The 23,630-nt window shown below is 37.3% G+C and overlaps 3 protein-coding genes across 3 annotated transcripts; all 3 read left to right on the forward strand.

Moving 5' to 3' along the window:
- Positions 1 to 2,149: 2,149 nt before the first annotated feature.
- LOC137950348 (uncharacterized) lies at positions 2,150 to 4,473 on the forward strand. The gene is made up of 9 exons (XM_068796755.1): positions 2,150 to 2,533; positions 2,747 to 2,933; positions 3,040 to 3,173; positions 3,273 to 3,385; positions 3,484 to 3,718; positions 3,816 to 3,971; positions 4,053 to 4,132; positions 4,211 to 4,260; positions 4,346 to 4,473. The coding sequence occupies exons 1-9, from the start codon at positions 2,150 to 2,152 to the stop codon at positions 4,471 to 4,473; spliced, it is 1,467 nt and encodes a 488-aa protein (XP_068652856.1).
- A 929-nt stretch (positions 4,474 to 5,402) lies between these two features.
- LOC137950433 (SEC12-like protein 1) lies at positions 5,403 to 11,991 on the forward strand. Its single transcript, XM_068796889.1, has 10 exons — positions 5,403 to 5,818; positions 5,928 to 6,019; positions 7,297 to 7,429; positions 7,524 to 7,615; positions 7,706 to 7,805; positions 7,911 to 7,983; positions 8,092 to 8,212; positions 10,338 to 10,457; positions 11,297 to 11,367; positions 11,457 to 11,991. The coding sequence occupies exons 1-10, from the start codon at positions 5,642 to 5,644 to the stop codon at positions 11,642 to 11,644; spliced, it is 1,167 nt and encodes a 388-aa protein (XP_068652990.1). The 5' UTR covers positions 5,403 to 5,641; the 3' UTR covers positions 11,645 to 11,991.
- Positions 11,992 to 12,669: 678 nt separating this feature from the next.
- LOC137950120 (uncharacterized) lies at positions 12,670 to 23,492 on the forward strand. The gene is made up of 12 exons (XM_068796500.1): positions 12,670 to 13,169; positions 13,286 to 13,501; positions 13,931 to 15,019; positions 16,317 to 16,439; positions 16,854 to 17,035; positions 17,127 to 17,358; positions 18,710 to 18,919; positions 19,154 to 19,285; positions 21,088 to 21,156; positions 22,060 to 22,182; positions 22,844 to 22,894; positions 22,989 to 23,492. Exons 1-12 carry the CDS (start codon positions 12,942 to 12,944, stop codon positions 23,127 to 23,129), a joined length of 2,796 nt encoding a protein of 931 aa, XP_068652601.1. The 5' UTR covers positions 12,670 to 12,941; the 3' UTR covers positions 23,130 to 23,492.
- The last annotated feature ends 138 nt before the right edge of the window (positions 23,493 to 23,630 follow it).

Genomic DNA, 23,630 nt, shown 5'->3' on the forward strand with positions numbered 1-23,630 from the left:
AGCTTACATAGTTGAATACCTTGTCAAGATCTAACTTCACTACCATACTTGTAAACTTCATCTTTTGAAGATGGTGAACAATTTCACGAGCAAAACTGGTGGCATCAAGACACTGGGTGAGTGATCATATCAAACTTGTCGTGGTTTTATTTAACTGGGTTTTAATTTTGATCTAAACCTGCAAGAGCAGTAAAGCAAAATACGAGAGCAGGTTTTCTTTCTCTCCTTCATTGTCTTCTTTCTGTCTTTAGTTTTTGTTTTGAGACAGACGAGGTGTATACGTTGGCAATGACTAGAAAGGTTAGCAAAATCCAAAACCGTCTTGATGCCCACAATGCCAGCTGAAAATCAAACCGGATCAAACTAAACTTCAAACGACAGCTTCCAAAAATAAGAGCACAGAGGTAACGATATAACAAATAACAAAGATTACAAAGAAATAATAAATCAATTTGACCAATGTATTGCTTATTATTTTTATCAGCAGTATTTTTTTTATTTTCTTTGCTCTCTATTAATATTTCTGAAACTTTCTTTTGAAGAACAAACTGGTGGAAGAGGGGCAATTCAAGGCACTTGGTGAGTGATCTATCAAACTTGTCCTGGCTTTATTTAATTAGGTTTTAATTTTGATCTAAACCTGTAAGGGCAGTGCCGATCACTCTAATATATTGCAAAAAAATATATATATTAAGGGTCTGTTTGGAAAACGAGATAATGATCAAATTCTCTTTTTCACTAACTATTTTTGGGAATAATAATGGTCAAATTCTCATTTTCTTTTAATTTCCATAGGGTTCCAAACAGATCCTAAAAGAACGGTAAAAGACAAGATAAAGTAAAAGAGATAAGGGCACGAAGATATTTTAATAATGTCATTCATCGAGTTAAAAATTTCAATGGATATACAAGATAAATGTGGATCATCTACGATACTATAGGCCTGTATTGTCTCATTTATTCCTAGATTCAGATGTAAAAGTTAAGTTAGTTTATAATTAGGATGAAAATGTTTCATAATTTTTCCCAAATTTTAATGGTTAAAAGTTTATGTAAAAATTATTGTTTTTAATTTTTGGACAACAGAAAAATTTAAAGACTTCATAGAAATATAATAGACTGAACTCTAACCTTATATCTGGTTGATATTCAGACAAAGAACTGGTCAAATCTTTCAAACAACCAATTATAATGGGTAGTTTGTATGTGGTGGTCTCTTGTATTGTCTTTATCTAAGCCTAAAATGTTTTTAATTTCTTTTTAAAATTAATATTTTCCTTAAAAAAGTGATTTCCTATATAAAAAGTTGTTTGTTTAAAATTACATCAACATCATGAATGCCGCTAGGAGTGGCATCGAGTCGAGCTAAACTTGAACCTGCATATGTTCGAGTTAGGCTTGATCCAAATACTTCAAGTTCGAGCTCAGCCTCAAGCCTAAAATTGGAATCAAGCTTGAACCCAAAATTTTTAATCGAGTTTGAGCTCCAACCTACATATAAAACTAAAAAATATATATAAAAAAATATAAAAATAAATAAGAGAATATTGTGATGAACTTAATACCATTGAACTACAAGCTATTACAAAGGAGTCCAAGACTTTGCAATAGAGCATACTAATGAATAATAACAAGCTTAATAGATCTAAAAGAAAGAACAAACACCTCTTTCAATATTGTTTACTCTATTGGCAAATAACAACATTAGATGTTGAAGGATCCATAACGGTTAAATGAACGATCATCTTTGAGGTTTGAGGTAAATAAGAACAACTATCAACCAATAAACAGGGAATTGACGAGAGAAATTAGAATAAAGGTTATTTTGATTAAAAAATATATGTTAACTAGTCGGCTCACGAACCCTATTTCAAGTAAAAACTGAATTAAGTCGAGCTCGATCGGTTTGACCTGGAGCCACCCTAGACGACGCATTTGTTTGAGAAGTACAAACAATAATAATAACCTTTCAAACATGATCAAACTCGTAATTAAATATGGATACATGCAAATACGAAGACATGAATCCAAGAATTCCTGGAATTGTCCGTCGAAAAAACTCAAAAAGAAATCTTAGCCGGCCTTCCTCGTAGATTATATTAAGTTATAAACTTCACTTCCTTCCTCGAGCAGAAGGACAAGCGTCACAATGCTCTCTCCGCTCCCATGGCTTCTTCTTATCCTTGTGGGACTCGCTTCTTCTTCCACGTACATTCCCGGTCGGAGAATGGGAATGCGACGAGGATGGAACAGTAGGAGGATCTCCGCCCACAGTATGGGAGCTCTCTCGCTCGACGACTTCCAAACATATAACTACACGCAGACGCTGGATCATTTCAACTACGATCCCGAGAGCTACACGACTTTCCAGCAGAAGTACGTAATCAATTTTAAGCACTGGGGAGGACCCAATAACACCTCGCCGATCTTCGTCTGGACAGGACAGGAAGCTCCCCTGGAAATTGAATGGGATGCTGATGACTTAATACTGGATATCGCCCCTCGGTTCAAGGCTCTCCTGGTGTATATAGAGGTAACCTGAAATCCTGCATTATATGGGATTTGCCTGCAGGAGTTTCGAACAGGTCTATATTTAAAGAGGGAGAAGCATTAGGGTTCTTCTCAATGTTAATATATTCATAAGAGTAACTACGAGTTTTTTCGTATTTTAATAATACTACTTGATGTATTTTTTCTTTGAATAACGATGATGAGTTTCAAATGTTCTTATCGTATTTCATAACAGCACCGATACTACGGATCATCGATTCCCTTCGGCTCGATGGAAGAAGCTTACCGGAACTCCAGCACCCTTGGTTACCTCACTTCTGCTCAAGCTCTAGCTGATTATGCCGAGTTGATCGTTAATCTTAAGAATAATTTATCCGCCGAAAACTGTCCAGTGTTCGTCTATGGAGCATCATACGGTGGAAGTGAGTATCTGCATTCTGTTTGTGTCAGCAGGGTTAACCCAGGCTGATAAACATCCTCGAATTCCTCCATACCTAATCATCCCTTTCCTCATTTTTCACATAACAGTGCTGGCCGCCTGGTTTCGCCTGAAATACCCACATATTGCCATGGCTGCTCTGGCATCGTCGGCGCCGATTCTGTACTTTGAAGACCTTACTCCAGAGAACGGTTACTATTCTGTGGTGACTAAAGATTTTAGAGTAAGTTGACGCAAATTCTTCATTTTTTTTTTATAACTCCAACTTCCTCTTCTCGTTTCCTGGATCTTATCAGCATTTTTGGTGGCCTTACATTCTTAGGAAACCAGCAAGAGCTGCTACAGTACTATAAGACAATCGTGGTTTGACATCGACGAGATCGCTACCCTGCCTGACGGTCTCCAGTATTTGACTCAGAAGTTCAAAGTCTGCAGGTAATACTCTTACCAAAGCCATATTTCGCTTCATTTTTTTCTCTCTTCCATTCTATCTGTAGAACGGTTTACTGAGATTACTTGCATCTCGATCTCAGCCCACTGAACGATACGCAAGAGCTCAAGGACTTCCTCGATAATTTGTATTGCGGTGCTGCCCAGTACAATTACCCTCCAAGTTATCCTGTTAACGTGATGTGTGAGGCCATCGACGGAGCGCAGGAGAACGACACGCTTGGCAGGATACTCGCCGGAGCGATGGCCATCGCCGGAGACTCGTCATGCATCCATTTAGATGAAGGTACATCAACCCTTGATGGTTGGTTGTGGCAGGTATATTTTGGCTTTTGCCTTCTACACGCAAAAATCAAGTTCCAGATTGCTCGAGTGAGTATGCTTCTTACAGTGGTTAATTTGATTTCTTCATCAGACTTGTTCGGAGATGGTGATGCCCATCGGCCGTGGAGAGAACGACACAATGTTTCAGGCAATGCCCTTCGATCTGAAAAACGAAACGGAGTTCTGCCAGCGTCTCTTTGGTGTCACTCCCAGACCCCATTGGATAACCACAGAGTTCGGAGGACATGTAAGGCTTTTTCTTCTCACTCAATTCACGGGCGCTTTTATCCAGAACTAACCAATCCACAACTGTGAACACAAAACCCAGGATATAAAAACAGTACTCAAGAAGTTCGCTAGCAACATCATCTTCTCTAACGGACTCAGAGATCCCTACAGCGTTGGAGGGTACGAAAAGATTCAAGAAAGCTTTTTTGTTTTTGAAAATGTTCGATTTGATCTTATAGATACTGTTTGTATTTGCAGAGTGCTGCAGAACATTTCGGATAGTCTTGTAGCAATACATACGACGCAAGGTACGTCAGCTGTTCTGATTTATTTCAAGCGTTGGTGGCTTTAATTGGGCGTATGGTTTTCACAGAGAAGTTTATGTTGCTGCAGGAGCCCATTGCATGGATTTGTTCTCACAGAGTCCGACCAACCCTGACTGGTTAACTGCACAGCAGGAGGCAGAAATAAATATCATTGATAAATGGATTTCAGAGTATAAAGCGAATAATCTCTTATGATATCTCTTATGACAGAGTTTGGCTTAATTTGGATCAAATTCAGACCAAATTGCTTTGTTCCACCGATAGTTTGGGAACTCGTGTTCTTTTTGTGGGGTTTTTCTCCCACTGAATATCACACTGAACCACATTAGTAATACATAGAACGATTGATAGTGAAATAATAAAAAAAAATAGAACCAAAATTATGACTAGAATGTTGGTAATTAGACGTCCTAATTAATGATAATGAGAGCAATAATAATCGCAGAAAAAAAATAATCAAGCATGAAAAACACAAAATTTATCAAGTTCGCCTCGAGGTGAGATTATGTCTTGTCTTTTGCCGTTGCAATATTTTACTATGATGATGAAGTAGTTTACAAGATAAATCGCACACACTCTTGTTTTTATCTAACCTCCCTTAATTGTAATTGATGATCTTCCTTGATGATAAATCCTAATAGCGGCACTCCCAAATATAAAGAGAAAATTGGGGCAACTGTAATACAAACACCAATAAGAATAGAAAAGCCCCAGAGAAACAATACTAAAAGAAACCCAAAGTCACAGTTTCACCATTCTCTTGTTTTTGCCCTAACACTGCAAAAAAATCTCTCTTGAGAATTACTTGAAAATTTTCCTTATAACTATTAACACATTTTCAAGGAAATAGATAGAAGTTATCAATCACTCTAATATATTACCATCACTCTAATTCTAAATTCGATCTACTTCGACCGTACTCACCGTCAAATCGAATAACTATGGCATAGTTATCGGAGGCGACTTTCACAAATCTGCGGCCGGTGTGAGCCACGTGGAAAACAATGAGTGAATGGCCCGGCAAATCCGTACTAAATTAACCGCGTTTTAGATTTTACTTGTTAGATCCTTCCTGTACATATAAAACTGGAAAGAACAAAAATTCACAGCTCGAATCGTCTACTTCTTTTCGGATTGTGGGATTTACAAGTTTCCGACCGTCCCCTTGTTCAGAAATATAATTTTAATGTCAGCACTCAGCAGCACAATCTCCGAATATCCTTCTGGTTTCATAGATAATTCATCTCTAGTTATCATAGTCTGTGACTCGTTGCTCTGTGATCGACACCCAGTACTTTGAAATCTCGTCTCTCCAACTCCCCACCAGTTTCAAGCATAACAACCTCGCCCCCCTTCGCTCTTAATGGGTATTTCTGGTGATGTGCCGCAACAAGGTTTGGTTTTGGTTGCGTCGTGGATACGACGACCGGACAACGATCACCTGGTGATCGTAGGTAGGTCGAGGACCGCTGCTTCTCCTCCTCTGCTTGAGATCTCCTCGTTCAGTAACAAGACTACGTCTATCTCCAATACTCCTAAGGTTGGTTTTGCTTTTTTCTTCTTTTAGTTTGTTAATTCAAGTTGCGTTTCTGTTGTTCCCTCCTTTTTGTTACCAAGTTTTTTGTTCTTTTTTTTTTTTGTTTTTGTAGGAAAATTTCATTCTCGACGATGGTGACCCTGTAAGCATTGCTGTGCATCCGAGTGGGGACGATATAGTTTATTCCACGTCCATTGGCTGCAAGTTAGTGAGAACAGATTCCTAACAGTTCCTAGTTTCTGATTCTATTCTGGAATTTGTGGCAATTTGATATTCTATGTGTTCTTTTACCAAACCATCTCGAATTTGGTTGCTTGAGGCTTGTCAATAATGTTATGGTAGATGGAACGTCTTTTCAGTAACCCCTATATGTGAATAAAATCGAGGGCTTCCTTTTCAATCCACAGATTACAAAATTGCAAAGGATGCCATCGTAAGTATATCCTGTATGGAGTCAAGTAGGTGTTCTGCTATTTTTAGTTGATAGGCATCACAATGAGTGATATGATGCCCTGTGAACCATAACTGACTTCCTACAAAATATTGAAGCTGTAACGTTGATGCCCCTTGTAATCTGCCAAAATTTGGAAACCGATGCCAAATTTAGAAAGAAAGAGAGCTTATATCTTGGATTGACACGATACTGATGGTAGAAATTGAGATAGTGCCCAAAACTGCAAAAGCAAGACATTAAAAAAATTCACTTTCTAACAATTATACATACCTGAACCAATGACTGGCTTAAACTGAGTAGTTTGTACAGTATGACTTCCTATTGAACGTATTATTAGTTGCATGTAGTGCACTTCCTCTTGATTTCAGTTGTTCAGTGCATGTGTTGTTTTGGAGCCCTGAGGTGGTGGTTTACTGGCAGTTAGACATGTTTGTGAACCTTAAACTCATGAATGTGGAGTAGTTTTGTTTTTCACAATACCTTTTGAGAAACAAACATAGACGCTTTCACTTGCTAGTGGACTAAGTTTTGGAAAGATTTCAAGGGGCTGGCTTACAATTGACCTCTTCTGTAAATTCATAGGGTAGTGCAATTTGGCCTTACCTTTTTCCTTGGAAGTATTGCTATCACATATAATAGCAGAATTAGTTATTTGAATATGTGGGTCTGGCTGCTTTGAGATTATCGCTACACATGCATTGGGGAGGAATGATGTGGTTTCCTCTAATACTTGTAATATGGCTTCGTTTTATGTAGTGTTAGTAATGAATTGGATTGCATAACCTTTTTTTTTTTTTTAATGTAAAAAAAAAATACTCTGGCTGCTCTGAATACATCCTTTGAGGTTCATGTGGAGGTGTATATTGTTAATCCTGTTGGCAGATGGTGCCAAAGTTCATTCTCCCAAATAGATCTGTATAATCCTTCTTTTATGCATAAATCTTCAGCAACTTATTCTAATTATTCAAACACCATTTAACTCTAAAGGAGGAATCTAAAACCAGGGGTTGATTATTTCGAGGTACAGGTTACTTGAATTGCATGGAAGAGAAGAGAGTATTAAGTTGGTGCCTAAGAGCCTTCCTCTTCCTCTTGCTGTTGGTCCACAAAAATGCCTGGCTTTTAGTGCTGATGGTTCTAGATTTGCCACTGGTGGCAAGGTGAGACATCATATTTTTAAAAAAACCAAATAATATTGTTATTTAGAATTTTTGTGTGGATTTTCTGTCCCTGACAAGGATTTACTGTCTATAGGATGGCCATCTTAGAATTTTTGAATGGCCAAGTCTTCGTATGCTATTGGATGAACCACAGGCTCATAAATCTTTCAGAGATATGGACTTTAGGTTGGCTTGCAGGCTAGCACATTTCTGAATACAAGATGCCATGTATTTGGTTTCATTTAATTTTGTTTGTTGAACCTTGACTTCCTCTAGCCTAGACTCAGAATTCTTAGCTTCAACATCAATTGATGGATCTGCACATGTGTGGAAGACAAATGATGGTGTGCCATTGACATCCTTAAATCGTGACTCGGTATGTGCAACTTTCATCCTGTTATTTATGTTGCTGCAGGGTAGTGTTAGATGGAAAATGCTGACCACGTTGTTTATTTATATTCATATACTGTGTTAATTGCAGGATGAAAAGATTGAATGCTGCCGGTTTTCTAGGGATGGGACTAAGCCGTTTCTGTTTTGCACCGTTCAGAAAGGTACTATTGCCATGGAACTAGAGTAGATTTGTTTTTTCTTTTTCCTTCTTCTTTTTATTGTTTCTGCTGTGTTCAAGTTTAAATGTACCCAGAATGCCAATAAAGCAGGAGGAAAAGCTGTTACTGCAGTTTGGGATATTAGTACTTGGAACAAAATTGGGCACAAGAGGCTACTTAGAAAACCTGCTTCTGTTCTATCAGTCAGCGTGGATGGAAAGTATCTTGCCCTGTGAGTGCTTTATTCTTATGTGATTATTTTTAGGTTTTATTGAGTAAATCGGTTAGCATGGTTCAAAAGTTTCCTCACAGCCAAAACTTAATCATCAGCAAAATTATGTAGTGGCTACCTTTATAATTGCCTGCCTTCCGAGCCTGTCTTAAAAGAGTACTGAAACTATTGAGGTTATGGTGGAGGCTCTCCAGCCACTCCTGACTCGTGCTAGGTTTATGTTGAATCTGCTGACCTTTATCCTCATAGTCATTACATCACCAGAGCCTTCTCACAGTTATGTTCAGGTTGACTTCATCGATATATTCCTCTTTGCCGAAGCTCTACTTCTTGAATTGCTTGTTCACTGCTTTTATCCATGTGATTATTGGTCCCTGCTATCTCCTGTCCATACTGAGAAGAATGACAAAAAGACCCTTCTCAATCTAGTACTATTCATTCTTCATAAAACATGCCTAAACTATCTTAAACAACTTCTGTTTTTAATTTTAACTTTTTTGTTTTGTAACCAATCTATCTTAACATTCTAGTCAATGCTCCCAATTAGAATGTTAAATTTGGTGAGAAAGAGGATTAAGTTTCATGATCAATTAAAACACATGAAGATCCATTATCATTTTTTTTGAAAAGTATCCATTCATTATTTTTTGAATTCTAAGTCTTACTCAATAAATATCTATTATATTCAATTCTTTCTTTTGTTTAAAATTATTATTGTTATTAATTGTATGATTTTGTAGTCAAGGTAGTTCAGTTGCATTAGCCGTCCATCATAGTTTGATTTGAGTTGGGACCTTCACAACTTATGTCTTTTCTTTTGGGATGGGCAAAATCCTAAACTTGCTCAAACCTGATGTCACTCCTACAGTTATTTACTACTACAAGAGGACTTGTTTTGACAGCCCAAGAAGGGGAGTCTTGCATAATTAGGGCTGGCAACTAGGATGGTTCTGGGAAATCTCTCTAACAGATTCTTGCCCCTGCTCCTCCCTGCAACGTTGGTTTTTCCTATACCTGTTCAGCCCCCATCGCCCTCCTTCATTAACCTATGATCGTTACTGAATATAGTTATAATTATGAATATTATCTTTTAAAACCATGAGTTGGTACAGCTCCCTTGTTAATAACTAGGCAGAAAGTCCCAACCTGACATTCATTAGTTTTGAATGAAGAATGAAGAGTGCCCTGCCCCTCTTTTTTCTGCCCTAAAATCTTTTGATTTTGCTGTTGGTAAAGACCCCAACACCCCTTGTTTCAGTCAGAATGAGTCCCAGTTCTTGACAAAATAAATATATTTTAAAATGTTAAATATTTTACTAATTGCACACGTATATACATTCCAAAAGTATATCACCCCATTGTATAATTTTTTTTTTCGCTTTAAATCCCTTTGTACTTCTAGAATCAGCTGACATCAATCTCCACCTTTCTTATTGTAAGTCGTCATAAAAAGGTCAAATCTCAAGGATGCAATAAAGAAGTAGTTTTTTTATTTAAAAAAAAAACCGGTAAGAAGGCCATTAATCCAAACAATTTGTATAAAATTTTGTAAAACAATAGAGGCTCATCAGTCAAGCATTTTTGAGAACTTGAATCCTTCTTTTGTTTACTGGTTGACTGGAAAGGATTTTGATAGTACTAATGACCTCAAATCGTCATTTCGTTGTTTCAACTGGCTCTTCCTAATTCAAAGAAGTATTGACTTGGCTTGAAATTATGTTCTACACATGTTTTAAACAGGCTAATATAGATATATAAAAATGGACAGAAATTTAATCTCTGTATAGTTTAAATAGATTTTTTTTTAAAATAAAGGACTCGTATGAAAGTGATGATGTGTTAACTTTTCTCAGAAGATAGCAAAATCTCTATTGTAGTCACAACATTAAGCTGGTTGTCAGGGATGCATCGATGATTGTTAGATGTCGATGATATGCCACTAGTGTGTCTGGTGACTCCTTACCATCAACAATTGCATATAATAATTTTCAAAATTTTTTAGAACCAAGTAAAATCTTTTCTTGGCATCAGAAAATGCATTTCTGACTTGACCAGACGCCGTTTTTAGTTAATTTTGCATATTTTTAAATACTTTAACTAATGCAGCGTTCATTCTATAATACAGGGGAAGCAATGATGGTGATTTATGTGTAATTCAAGTAAAGAAGATGGAAATCTGCCATTTCAGTAAAAGGCTTCATCTTGGTACATGCATTTCATCCATAGATTTCTGTCCCAGTGAAAGGTAAAAGTATGATTTGTGGCTATATGCCATGGGATTTTGTTATATTATCGTAGAAATTTGTTGGCATTACTATTGTTATATTTTGTTGGAGTTGGTGAGGCATGATCTAATAGTCAAATCTTAGAAAACATTCAAAGATGACTGGTCAAATCTTAGTAACTAACAGATGTTGGAGTTATTCAATGGAGAGCATATGTTACATTACAATTAACATGATGCAAATTTGCTTTTCCTCAATTATTATGCATAAATGGTCTGACAAGCTTTAATTCCCCAAAAACTGGAATGATTTGAAGATTTGGTTATGGAATACTCAGATGCTATTCTGATAGAAGGTCATGCCTGAACTTGAAACTTCCAAATCTTAAGACTGAACAGGAATTTAAGTTAAAAGAATTGCTAGTCTTTTTTATGAATGTTTGTATTATCTGAAGATGAAAGCTGACATAAGTGCATTTATGAAAGAGTGCTCTACTTATGCTTGGTCAGTTTCCCATATCTTTTTGGTTTCACGTACCTGCCTCGTATAGTAGCATGTGCATGTGAAGCATGTTTCCTACTGTTGGCGAAGTTGTACATGTGTGCACAGAAATATACTGACCAAGTTTAAAAGATTTTCTTTGCATCAGTGACATGATGCTTCACTATGGCTGCAATTTTCGAGTGGCAACATATAACCATATTTAAGTCCCTGCTTTGTCATCTGTTTGATATTTTAATGAGATTGTTTGGGCTATTTGATCAAATTGTCTGTTGGATCGATATGTGCTAGATTTTGGGGGCTTGACTTCATTTTCATTTGTGGATTTTTATTTATTTTTTATTTTTTTGTAATGCAGGGTTGCACTTTCCACTTCTAGTGAATGGGGAGTGATGGTAACTAAGTTAAATGTACCTGCTGATTGGAAAGGTTACTCTCCAAACTCTTAATTTGGTACATGATCCAATCTTTAATGGGAGTCAAAGTGCTAAAGCTCAACGTTTATTCATTGTTTGCAGATTGGCAAATATATTTGTTGCTTCTAGTACTTTTCCTGGTCTCAGCTGTAGTGTTCTACATAGTTTTTGAGAACTCGGATTCATTTTGGAATTTCCCTATTGGTAAGGATCAGCCTGCCAAACCAAAACTTGGAGCCTTTCTACAAGATCCTTCGTTCCCTGGTGATCAAAGTGTTTCAGAGCTGTGACATAAAGAGTACGAGCAGGCACTTGTCAGAAGCTGTCAGATTGCCATCCTGCCCATATCAACGTCTTGATTTAAGTTCCGTGGTGAAGGTCAAGAAAAAATGTTTAAGTTAGATTCAGGAAGAGAACACTAAATTCTGTCCCTTTTCTATTTAAATTTTTTTGAAGAGTCATACGGATGGTTGAACCTGTGATGCATAAAATGGAGAAGTAAGAGAATGTAAGCACTGTCAGCGCTTAACCTTCTAGAAATAGTTTGTATCCGAAAACTAACTTGATTGATTCCAAAATGTTAGTACGTCTGACATTGGACTTGTGATGATCGGAAATTCTTCTGGCTTCGAGATATTCAATGGGGATTGGCCATCAATTGAGATGGTTTGAAAATCTGGACTGTGGATTGTGGGTTGTCGAGAATGGAGAAGCATAATTCCATCATGGATTGGCCATGCATGTTTCTGATCAGTTGATACCATTCTCAGAGTGGGCGACACCATTTCAACATTGTTGCCAGGTTTCGGTCTATTGGGTAGGTGGTTTCCTGAGGTCGATGAATCTATCTTTGGAGGTACCAATATGAACTACGGTCATGGAACATGAAGACTATAGTCATGTTCCTGAGGCCTGCTTTGGATACATGGAAGCAAAGAGGTTGAAATAAGCTAAGAAATGGCTACTAACAATCCATGACTTTGTTTTGAAGAGCTAAATCACTAAAAATTTACAGATATTAAGTAGGGATTTGTACTCAAGGAGATTGTTAAAAAACACCCACTTTTTTTTTATTTCTCTCCCTTGATTTTTCTTTCATCTCTCTTGGGGCTAGAGTTTTTGTTTTTTTCTCGTTCCCCTGAGATTTTTTGTGTTTATGTGTTACCCTCTTGGTCAATGAATATTTTATTTTATATTTTATTCGATTATTTATTGGGTGTATATCGAATTTGGCTGGCGACGCTTTCCCTGAGATCCTGGTTCACACCCGCCACTTTCACTACACGAGTATAGCGGGATTTGCGTCTACGAGCGAGGAGACCCGACAGCATTAGGACAACTGTTATATTTGCTATGAGCAGTAGATATTTTCCTCGACCTAGCAACAGCCCAACACTCTTACGCGCCTCGCGCCGGCCGCCGCCCGTATTTCCGCCTCCCACGTATTGGCCTTCTGCTATGTAACGTGATCTTTCTCCCCCAGTTAAATTCACTTCTAGTCTACTCCACTGGAAACGAATCAATACTCTGCTGCTGCAAAACGCTGGGCGAAGGAGCCAGAGTCCGCAAACACAGAGTTGAGCAGAAATGGTGAAATCGTATCTTCGTTACGAACCCCGGGCAGTTTTTGGTGTAATCGCGTCGTTCGACTCCAACATATGTTTCGACGCCGCCGGAAAGCAGCTCTTGGCCCCTGCCTTGGAGTCGGTGAACATCTGGAACTTGAAGCAGGGTATCTGCTCCAAAGCCCTAACTCCTGCGCTGTCGGGGCCGTCGCTTGCTGTGACCTCCATTGCTTCATCCCCTTCTTCTTTGGTACTCGTGGATTTATTTTTGAACGATAAATCACCTCCTGAATTTTTCCCGCCTTGTTCAAGGTTACCGTTTTCTGATTTTTCTGTTGGGAACTGATTCCGTAAGCCTTTTTGCAGATAGCGAGTGGGTATGCTGATGGAAGTATAAGGATATGGGATATTAACAAAGGTGCATGTGAGACTACGCTAAATGGGCATAAGAGTGCGACTACTGCACTTCGCTACAACAAACTTGCGTCTTTGCTTGCATCGGGAAGCAAGGACTGCGATATTATTTTATGGGATGTCGTTGGTGAAGCGGGGCTTTATCGTCTTCGCGGTCACCGGGACCAGGTATTCTGTTGTGAAATTGGAAGCGTTGGTAATATTGCGTACATTAATAGACGGATTTAATCAGAACTTTGTGCGAAAGACATTCACAAAACATTTTCCTGCGGTTGCTTTTGCTCTTGCCAATGGTAAATTTTGGGAGGGGTCATTCTCAGGGTAGTGTTTATCGAAAGTCCTTTCCCACATTTATCACCTTGTCCAGGAATTATTCCATCACATGTAAAATTACTGTTTCTTTTAGAGTGTTAGAAGTCCAGCAAAGTTTTCTTCCCCCATCCTCTTTTTTCTTTCAGATCATATCTTCCTTTTCTAAATTCATCATACGATGAAGAAGTTATATTCATTTCGATATCTAGTGATTTTTTTCCTATTACTATTCCAGTCATGATTTCATCTTTGCATGGCAGTAACGCATTGAATTGTGAAATGCAGGTGACTGATCTTGTTTTTCTTGATTCTGCCAAAAAACTTGTTAGTTGTTCAAAGGACAAATTCATCAGAGTGTGGGACCTGGATACCCAATACTGTGCACAAATAATCAGCGGCCACCGCAGTGAGATCTGGTCAATGGATGTAGACCCAAAGGAGAAGTTTTTGGTTACGGGTTCTGCTGATCCAGAGCTCCGGTTCTACTTAGTAAACCAAGGACCACTTGATAGCCATCCTGGTGGTAATGGAGATCCCACTCAAAGTAAATGGGAAATTCTAAAGCAATTTGGAGAAATACATAGGCAAAACAAAGATAGCAAGGATAGAATGGCAACTGTGAGATTTAATAAGTCTGGAAATTTGCTTGGTTGTCAAGAGGCAGGGAAAACTGTAGAGCTATATCGAGTTTTGGATGACCATGAAGCTAAGCATAAAGCTAAGAGGCGAATTAATCGGAAAAAAGAAAAGTTGTCTTCAGAGGAGGCGGATGGGGATCCAAATCTTGTTAAGGGGCAAGAAACAAATGTAGCTGATATTGTTGCAACGGATTGTTTTAAGTTTCTAATATTATTAAAAACAAGCAAGAAAATTTCTTCCTTCAGTTTCTGTCCCAACACCCCTAAAAATGGTGCTTTGGCATCTTTGGCACTGTCTCTGAACAATAACTTATTGGAAGTTTATTCCGTCCACAGTGACACAACCTCCAAAGTACTTTCTATTGACCTTCCTGGACACCGATCTGATGTTAGAAGTGTTTCACTTAGTTCAGATAATACTCTCTTGATGTCAACCAGTCACAATGCTGTAAAGATTTGGAACCCTAGTACTGGTTCTTGCCTTCGTACCATTGAATCTGGATATGGGTTATGTGGGGCCCTTGTGCCTGGCAATAGGTATGGGCTTGTTGGGACCAAAGGTGGAAAATTAGAAATCATTGATGTTGGAAGTGGAAATTGCATTGATGTAATTGAAGCACATTCTGATTCTGTTGGATCAATTGGGCTTATTCCCGATGGGACTGGATTTGTCACTGCAAGTACAGATCACTATGTTAAATTCTGGGAGTATCAACTGAAGGAGAAGCCTGGTCAGGTATGTTATTTTGCTCACAGCATATGTCAATATTTAGCATTAGGTTGCTTGACAATGCATTCTTCTTTGCCAATATACGTAATATTGTACACCATATAGACCTCAGTATGCTGTAAAAATCTCAAGTTTTGGTTCTCTTTCTATGATCCAGCAAGGATGTATTACTCCTATTCTTACGTGCTTTGTGGATCTTAATGTGCTCAACTAGCCTCTTTAGTGAGTGTTGTCAACAAGTTTTTTATTTCAGGGTTAAATACTCTTTAACTTCCTGAAAATGGCTAAATTACTCACCCCTGGGAATATGCATAAGTGATTTTTGAAAAAGACACTTTTACTCTTTTGTTAAAGTTCTCATTTTTAAATAAAAATATTTTGAAAAGGAGAGGTCCACCACTCTCCCTTCCCAAACAGAGGCAGAAAGGGGTGGCACAGCCTCCCACCAGCCCTGGGGATGGCTGCCAACTGTCTACGAGGAAGGTGGGGGAAGGACCTGCGCCACCCCTATTTTCTCCCTCTTCTTCCAATGAGAGGGACAAGAGGCAGAGAGTTTTTCCCTCTTCTCATTATAGGAGAGGGAGAGAAAAAAGAAGGGAGGGGGAAGGGCTCATCAGTATGAGAGGGATAGGACTCTAGGGGGAGACCGAATACTCCCCCTACTCAATGATCCAGGATGGGGCCTCTCTCTCCCTCTTTTTCTTCTAATGTTTTTATCTGAACTTAAAAATATAACATTCAATAAAGACGGGTTAGAGTCATATATAAAAATAAATTCAGCTTTAATGGCTGATAGTAATGAAATTTGAAAGCTAGGGGGGATGTCACTTATTGTGCCTATTCTCAAGAACGTGAGTAGTTTAGTAATTTTTCTGGGTGTTATGAGTGATTAATTTTTTCTTTTAATTCTAAGAAAAGACAATTTCCTCTGTTCTCGTTGTTCTTTTTTTCTAAAGTCACAAAAAAAATCTTCCCCTGTATTATCGACTTTTTCTTCCTCATGCTGAGGTTATTTATTTATTTATTTTTCGAGCGTAATGGTTAGTTTGATTATGAGAAAGGAAGGAGAAAGAGAATTTGGACCATTTTCTCCCTTCTAATATTGTTTCACTGCATGAATTGTACCCCAGCACCTGCATGACTTGAACTGGGACCTCACATTAAGAAAACTCTCTGGGTACACTGAACCAAAGCTTCCTCTTTATGAGCACTTGTTTCTTAGGGAAGACCAATGTGCTGACCGGTATAAAATGCATGTTTTGGAGCTTTATGAGCTAATGCACTTATTTTTCATGTCATGCAGAACACCAAGGAATTAACAGTGCTGAATGTCGGGTCATATGAAATGAATGATGAAGTTACTGTTGTCTCTGTCAGTCCTGATGCTAAATATATTGCCGTTGCTTTACTAGATTATACAGTCAAGGTATGCCTCAGTGATTTATCTTATCCTCTGTTTGAATAGACATGTTCACAACTTCACCTAAGATCTTTCTCTACATATTTTATTGGCATTATATTGCTGCAAGCCTCTTTCCCGTTCTTCCTGAATGAATGCTTGTCGGTCTTCAGCTTGATTTTACTGTTCCACAGAGCAGCAAAAACTTGTCCTTCTTACTAATCACAGGTGGAGGGCATGTGTCTTCTATCAATCAAGGAGATAGGATTAGATCACTGGTGCTTCATGTAATTCATCTGGATCTTGATTTTGCTGCTTCATAGGGAGCAGCAAATCCCGACTTGTTGGTCTTGGTATCTGTGAAAACTTCTAAACCAAAGACAGGATTCATTTAACATTCAATGTTTCAATGGTAACTAACTTATGACTGATCTTCTGCAGGTCTTCTTTATGGACACAATGAAATTTTTTCTCTCTTTATATGGTCATAAACTACCTGTGCTTGGTATGGATATTTCTGCTGATGGGGATTTGATAGTTACGGGGTCTGCAGACAAAAATTTGAAGATATGGGGTCTCGATTTTGGTGATTGCCACAAGTCTATTTTTGCTCACTCTGACAGGTCCTCTTTTGCTGTACTTTTGTTGGTTAAAACTCACTTGTGACTGATTTTGTGAAATTTTCCGAACCCTCATAAGCATGTTCTCTTACAGTGTAATGGCAATAAAGTTTGTGAGTAACACACATTATATGTTTAGTGTGGGAAAAGATCGCCTTGTCAAGTATTGGGATGCTGACAAGTTTGAGTTACTGCTTACTCTTGAAGGACACCATTCCTACATTTGGTGTCTTGCTATTAGCAATCGTGGTGATTTCCTTGTCACAGGGTCTAATGACCGGTCCATCCGCCGTTGGGATCGCACTGAGGAACCCTTCTTCATTGAGGTAAGATTTACAAGTGTAACACATGCTTGTGTATACAATCACTAATAGATCAAAGTGTTGGCATAACGTGACACTTTTTAAGTTGAAAAATAATTACTACAATTAATGAGATCCCATACTGAACAGTTACCATTTCAAAATGATTGTGGTATAATTCTCAAAAAAAATTGATTATGATATTGAAGAGCTAGACTTGTCTACATCTTTATTTTATGTGTTACCTCAAGATTAAGCCTTTGTAATAAAGGAACATTGGAACAAGTAATTTTACCTCTTGTTGAATTAAACTCACCTGCTAACCAATTTATATACTTCAACAGCATATTTAAAACCTAGGATTGCTGAAGCATTGAGTTGTCAATTAGGATAAATATTACTGTTCAAAAACATAAATCATCTGACTTGTTAGACATCTGGTTCTCATGAACATTAATGCTTTCTCAGATATTTTTAAAACTTGTGTGTAGCTTAGTAGTATGGCAACTGTCATAGTTCAATCTCTTGTTGCTAGGGTTTTGCTCCCTTGACCTCTGTATTTTTCTCTGTTAATCTATACATCCTTTAAAAAAAAAAAAAAAAAACTGTCATAGTCTGCTAAAGACTTGTTGCGTATCATGCAATTGCAGCTACAAATCGATTGTGCATGGAATTGACTGTTAATGCTGATATTTTCAATAGGGTACACCAAAATTAAAAGTGAATAAAGCAGGGCAACTGAAACAGAACCCACAGAGATTGCCTCTATATAAGTGCTGACAGCAATATAATGTGTTAAATTTTTTGAGGCCCTTCAGTGGCTTACTCTCTTGAGATGGAGAACTGTTACAGCAACTGGGGAGGGCCTGGAAGTTGGCTGGATCCAGTTGAACTGGATCAACTGTAAAAGCTATGAGAGAACAAGATAAGATGACCTCACAATGACATCAGAATTAAAAATAAAAATTTAATTCTAATATTGAAAAACATTTGTTAAAAAAAAAGAGTACAGGGGAGGGCAGCTCTACCTTTTCCCTCTTCTATGTGCAAGTGAGGGAGGGACTCTGCCTTCCCTGCCATTGTTCGGAAATTCTGCATATCGTTAGGGGATCATGGAGACTCCTCCTCATTGTTTTGCTAGAGGTACTAGGCTGGTTTATATAATTTGGCAATCAAACCTAGTGAACTGCACAAGTCGGCTAGTTTTTTCCCCAATCCTGGGTTTGGCTTAAGCCCAATTCAACAATGCTTGTTGTGGGGTTTGTTTAGTTTTGTGGTGGGAAAGTGTTCTTAGTGAATTTATTCTTTTTATTAAGATTTTATTTGATCAAGATTAAAGGGTTAAGATATGAATGGGCCCCTTTTGTGTGTGCAGGAAGAGAAAGAGAAAAGATTGGAGGAGATTTTCGAGTCTGCCTTTGATGATTCATTTGAAAGCAGACATGTGCCAAAAGTAGATCTTCCAGAGGAGGGAGCTGTTACCTTGGCTGGAAAAAAGACTAAAGAAACCCTTACCTCAACAGACTTAATAATTGATGCATTGGACATGGCAGAAGAGGAAATAAAACGCATCAGTCAGCACAAGGTACTTTTTTTTTTTTAAATGTTGAGGTGTCAGCACAAGGTACTTATGCCTGGTAGTAGTGATCTTGTGTATTTGTCATTGTCTTCGAATACTTGCTCACTATTTTGTTAATTGTGAAGGGGCATATAGATTTTCTTCTGTGAATTCTAGTATGTATGCCTATGGTCAACTCTTATCGTACAGTTCTAATTTAGAAGTAGTTCGTTATCTTCGTAATGTGTCTTGGATCTTCAGGCAGAAGAAAAATCTAGTGGACAGACAGCTAGCTTCCAACCAAATGTTCTGATGCTTGGGCTATCTCCATCCGATTATGTTCTCCGTGCACTTTCAAATGTTCAGACAAATGATCTTGAGCAGACACTACTGGTAAACAAATCATTCGTTTGCACTTATTTCAATTATACTGGGCCCACTTACAATGTGTAATTATGTATAATCTCTGAGATACTTCATTAGTCATGAGATTTGTTCATTTGTCCCATAGCTTTGCATACATGTCATCTTTTATCCATGTTGGTGTGACAGAATATATTTTGGCATGTGCACTATTGGTAGATCTTTCCCTTTTTGTATTTCTAAAGGAAATTAGTGACTAGAGAAGCAAGATCTTTGGGAATCATCGTTACTTTCCTTCTAAAAAAAAGAAGATAAATAAATCTTTTGGCCAATGAAGAAATTGAGCTGTAGGTGTGAAGATGTGGTCTTTTAGGTTTGCACCATTATAGTTACATCTTATGTGAAGCAAATAGCATTTTGTTTGCATAATACATGTATTCAGATGTCTTATTGTGTTAAAGAAGTATTTTTCCATCTTGTAATTAACACCAAAATTTTTCCATCAATGAAGTTGTGTTTATGAAAATTTTGGCTTGGGTTATATTATTGTCCAACAAGAAAAAAATGCTTGGATTTTACCTCTGCTATCCTTTCTTGTGGTCATTATTATTAAACTTGCAAGATGTTTAATATTCCTAATATGGGCAAACTTTATTGGGTTTTACATCTGCAATGGTTATCATCATGAGCCGTTGACAAAGTATTTAACTCTAATGTTGAAGAAATTGCTGAAAAGTATGATGCCAAACTAAGTCATCCTAAACTATTGAAGGTTGGGAAGAGGAAGACTGAAAAGACAACAACTTACTATTTTTGGAAAGTATCATGGTTTAGTACTTTCTATCAAAGGAAAGTCAGGAAGTTTCTACTTTTGTTAGTTTTCTAGTTTGTTAATAAGTCCCAATTAGGAGAGTGTTAATTAAGAAAGTGTTTGGTTAGTAATTTTCTTTATTGATAGTCAATTTAGGAAAGTTATAAAGTCTTTATTTTGGTAGTTTCTATTTTAGTTAATTGCTGAAATTTGTTTCGTAGTAAGTGGTTTTCAATGTTATAATCTCAATTCAATTGTAATTAGGAAGTCTAGTCCTAAGAAAATTCTATTTAAGTGATGTATCCTATTATGGCAAGGATATGGTAGTTTTAGAGTTTACAAATAGCTATGCTGTAACTTTCACAAGTTGTTCAAGAATAATACAGATTCTCTTTGGCTGCTGGAGCACCAATGTTTTGTTGTTCTTTTTTTTCTGAGGATAACTTAGTATATTTTTCTCTTGTACTAGCGATTGCTGCTATAAACAGCACCTGAATTTTCAAGTTCTTCCATTGGAACTTGAAGACTAGGAATTTTCTAGAGTTGAACAAGGTAAACGTTGGGTTAGCCATATTTCAGCTCTCTCTATCAACTTTATTTCTGTAATTTGTGGCATTAACAATGAAGTTGAGTTTATGAAAGTTTTGGCTTGGTTATATTATTATTATAATATGTAATATTTGTAGTCTTATTATCCAATTTGCAAGATGTCTAATATTTCTAACATGGTCAACTTAACTTCAATAGGCTTTACATCTGCCACGATTATGGTCATGAGCAATGCCAAGTTTTTCACCTACTTTTATTTATCTTCACTATACCTTGCAGCTTTCTAAAGTAAAAAGTTGCAGTGGGGATAGTATTGACTTTTATAAGTCCTAGCTATTGCTCATACTTGCTATTCTTGTTGTTTGTTTTGACTTATTCATCGATGTTCAGGGCAGAAGAATTTTTATTCTTTGACTTAATGTGCATTTTGATGGTATTCCTCTTTTTAAGTTGATGAGTTGTGCACTTGCAGGCTTTACCATTCTCAGATGCTTTGAAGCTTATGTCTTACTTGAAGGATTGGGTTTTCAATTCTGCCAAGGTAAACATGTCTTACGTACATACTCTTTGGGTATGTCACTTTACCAGATATTTTACTCTTTTAAAAATGTAACCGCTTTCCACTAAAAAAAAAAACTGTAAGAGCTTCATACATTTTTGTGCATGAATTTCTCATTTTGATTTGCGTCCATCAAATATGACTGCATGTGATCATTTCCACGCTTTGCATGTAACTAAAAAACAGTAGGAATTTAACTCCCCCTATTGTTTGATGGCTTATTATGGTTTACATGTAACTCAGAACAATAGGTATTCAATATATTTTTTTCTGGTCGGTCTGTGCATTTAAAAAAAGAGCCCCATTTGATATGGAAGCTTCTGCATGAAGTGAAGCATAGCAGACAAAACAAATTGGGTTATTTCACCAAATGGCCCCACAATTTTACTTGTCTGGGGTGCTTCCATTCATGTGGAAGCACTGTATAACATATTATTTGAAAAAAAAAATGATTGTCTCATAACTAACTTGCAACAATAGACACATGTGTCCCCCTTTTTAATTTAAGTACCTGTTTACTGCAGTGAAGTATTTTTAAATGGGGTTTTCTTGGGCAATAAGTTTTCAACTTGGTTCTAATTGAGATGAGTGGTATGCTACGTGCGATCTTTTTTTAGTTACTGAAAGCATGGTATAGGTGCGTAAACATTGAAATCCTCCGAATTCATGTTCAACAGCCTAGATAATTGATGGTTTGTCCTTTTAACTCTTTGGGATTCTTCTTTAAAGGCTCACTTCACCAAATATATTGATAAAGAATCAGTTTATAATGGTTAAGTGCAACCTATATCTTAATATGTTTTTAATATATGAAACAGCCCTTGCATGCTATTTAAGGTTATTTATGACGTTTCTTGGTGGTTACTGAAACAAATGCATGTGCAGGTTGAGCTTGTGTCAAGGGTTGCCACCGTTCTCTTACAGATTCATCATAATCAGCTTATCAGTACCCCTTCTGCAAGGCCTCTGTTGACTCAACTGAAGGACCTTCTTCATCAAAGAGTCAAGGTAATTTATGGTCCTTTGAGATGCATGTATTTACAGAGCTGCTTAAACTGTCATTTCATTAGTGTGTGTTGCATACCGAGAGAGTGGTTGATGCTATCTTTATGCATTCTGGGGACATCAGATTTTAAATGTGTCATTTTGTCAATCATAATTTCTTATCGTGGATGTTTGCCGTAACAAGCTTAGCTGTTTATTGATCAAATCGTCATCTCCTCAAAAGGGCAAAATAAATTTTGCAATGAAATTATGTCTCTCTGTATCAAAAAGAAAAGAAAAAAAATCATCTCTCGTTTTTTTTTTGAATATGGTGTATAAACTATTAAAAAGAGAGAGTAAAGTACAAACAAACCTAGTTAGGTGGGCTTTCCTCCACAACAAGGTGTTGGAGCGAAATACCCAACTTAGCCTGAATGTCTGTAAAAAAAAATCATGTCTTTTGGAAGAAATCCATGAAAATGGGCAATGTAGATTATGTAAATTAAAGGATTATGATCAGAAATGCCATTTTCCCCTGTTAATGTCTTGCTTTTTGTAGGTTTTTCACATGTATTTATTTGCTTCAATCTCTCATTGTTAGGGACCCCCCTGCCTGTAGTTCTTTCTGCCTTTGGGCTTAATGAAATTTCACTGTTCTCAAAAAAAAAAAAAATATTTGCTTCAGGAATGCAAAGACATCATTGGCTTCAATCTTGCTGCAATGGATCATCTCAAGGTAAAGTGATTAATTGGTGAAGCAATTGTTGTGGTTGGTGATAGGCTTGGTGATATCTGTCTTTACTAGGTGTTCATTTCTGTTGTCGTTGCAGCAACTGACGTCTTTTAGATCCGATGCACCCTTTAGAGATGCCAAGACAAAGCTATTAGACATACGATCATGGCACTCTAAGCGCCACGAAGAGAAGACACAGCTTAAAAACGAGAGGAAACGGAAAAAGAAGAAGACTTGATATCCTATTCGAAACGAGGATAAGTCAACACATTGGCAGCATCCCATAACTGATCAGTGCCAATTAAATCTTTGGTTTGGGCAACTGGATGGCCAAGGGAGTCTGCCTGCTGTAAATTATGCAATTTCGTAGTTTTAGTACCTCGTCTCAATTCAGTTTTGAGCTCATTTGATCTGTTCGCGGTATATCTCACATTGTTTGTGAGGAGCACAATTGATTATTTTTCAAAATTCCTTGTAGACCGAGCAGTATCTTGGGAGCTATTAGATTTACACAATCAAGCGTCAAACGCAAATTTGAATCAGTAGAGATTGAAACTAGAATTGTAAAAAACATCTCGAGCTATAATCTTTCTTTTTTCAATTGAAGTATCTGACACTGCTGATTCATTCTTTGTAAATTTGATTTTGTTTAGCCCCTGTTTGATGAAAGTCTTTTCACTGGTACATGAGGAGCATACTATCTGGATAATCATACAGCTTCATGTAAAAAGAGACTCTT

Source organism: Aristolochia californica, unplaced genomic scaffold, assembly GCF_029961685.1.
Source record: "Aristolochia californica isolate CCGP_79_NKW_82.1479 unplaced genomic scaffold, dmAriCali1.0.hap1 SCAF_14, whole genome shotgun sequence".
In the NCBI taxonomy this organism is placed as follows: Eukaryota; Viridiplantae; Streptophyta; class Magnoliopsida; order Piperales; family Aristolochiaceae; genus Aristolochia; species Aristolochia californica.

Bases quoted from the DNA above. Each gene is read 5' to 3' on its own strand.
- LOC137950348 (XM_068796755.1), top strand. From the start codon at position 2,150: ATGCTCTCTCCGCTCCCATGGCTTCTTCTTATCCTTGTGGGACTCGCT. The intron at 2,534-2,746 runs GTAACCTGAAAT...ATTTCATAACAG, and splicing joins CTCTCCTGGTGTATATAGAG to CACCGATACTACGGATCATC. The intron at 3,719-3,815 runs GTATATTTTGGC...TTTCTTCATCAG, and splicing joins TTGATGGTTGGTTGTGGCAG to ACTTGTTCGGAGATGGTGAT.
- LOC137950120 (XM_068796500.1), top strand. From the start codon at position 12,942: ATGGTGAAATCGTATCTTCGTTACGAACCCCGGGCAGTTTTTGGTGTA. The intron at 13,170-13,285 runs GTACTCGTGGAT...GCCTTTTTGCAG, and splicing joins CTTCATCCCCTTCTTCTTTG to ATAGCGAGTGGGTATGCTGA. The intron at 19,286-21,087 runs GTAAACAAATCA...GTGCACTTGCAG, and splicing joins ATCTTGAGCAGACACTACTG to GCTTTACCATTCTCAGATGC.
- LOC137950433 (XM_068796889.1), top strand. From the start codon at position 5,642: ATGGGTATTTCTGGTGATGTGCCGCAACAAGGTTTGGTTTTGGTTGCG. The intron at 6,020-7,296 runs GTTAGTGAGAAC...TTCGAGGTACAG, and splicing joins TCCACGTCCATTGGCTGCAA to GTTACTTGAATTGCATGGAA. The intron at 11,368-11,456 runs GTTACTCTCCAA...CATTGTTTGCAG, and splicing joins TGTACCTGCTGATTGGAAAG to ATTGGCAAATATATTTGTTG.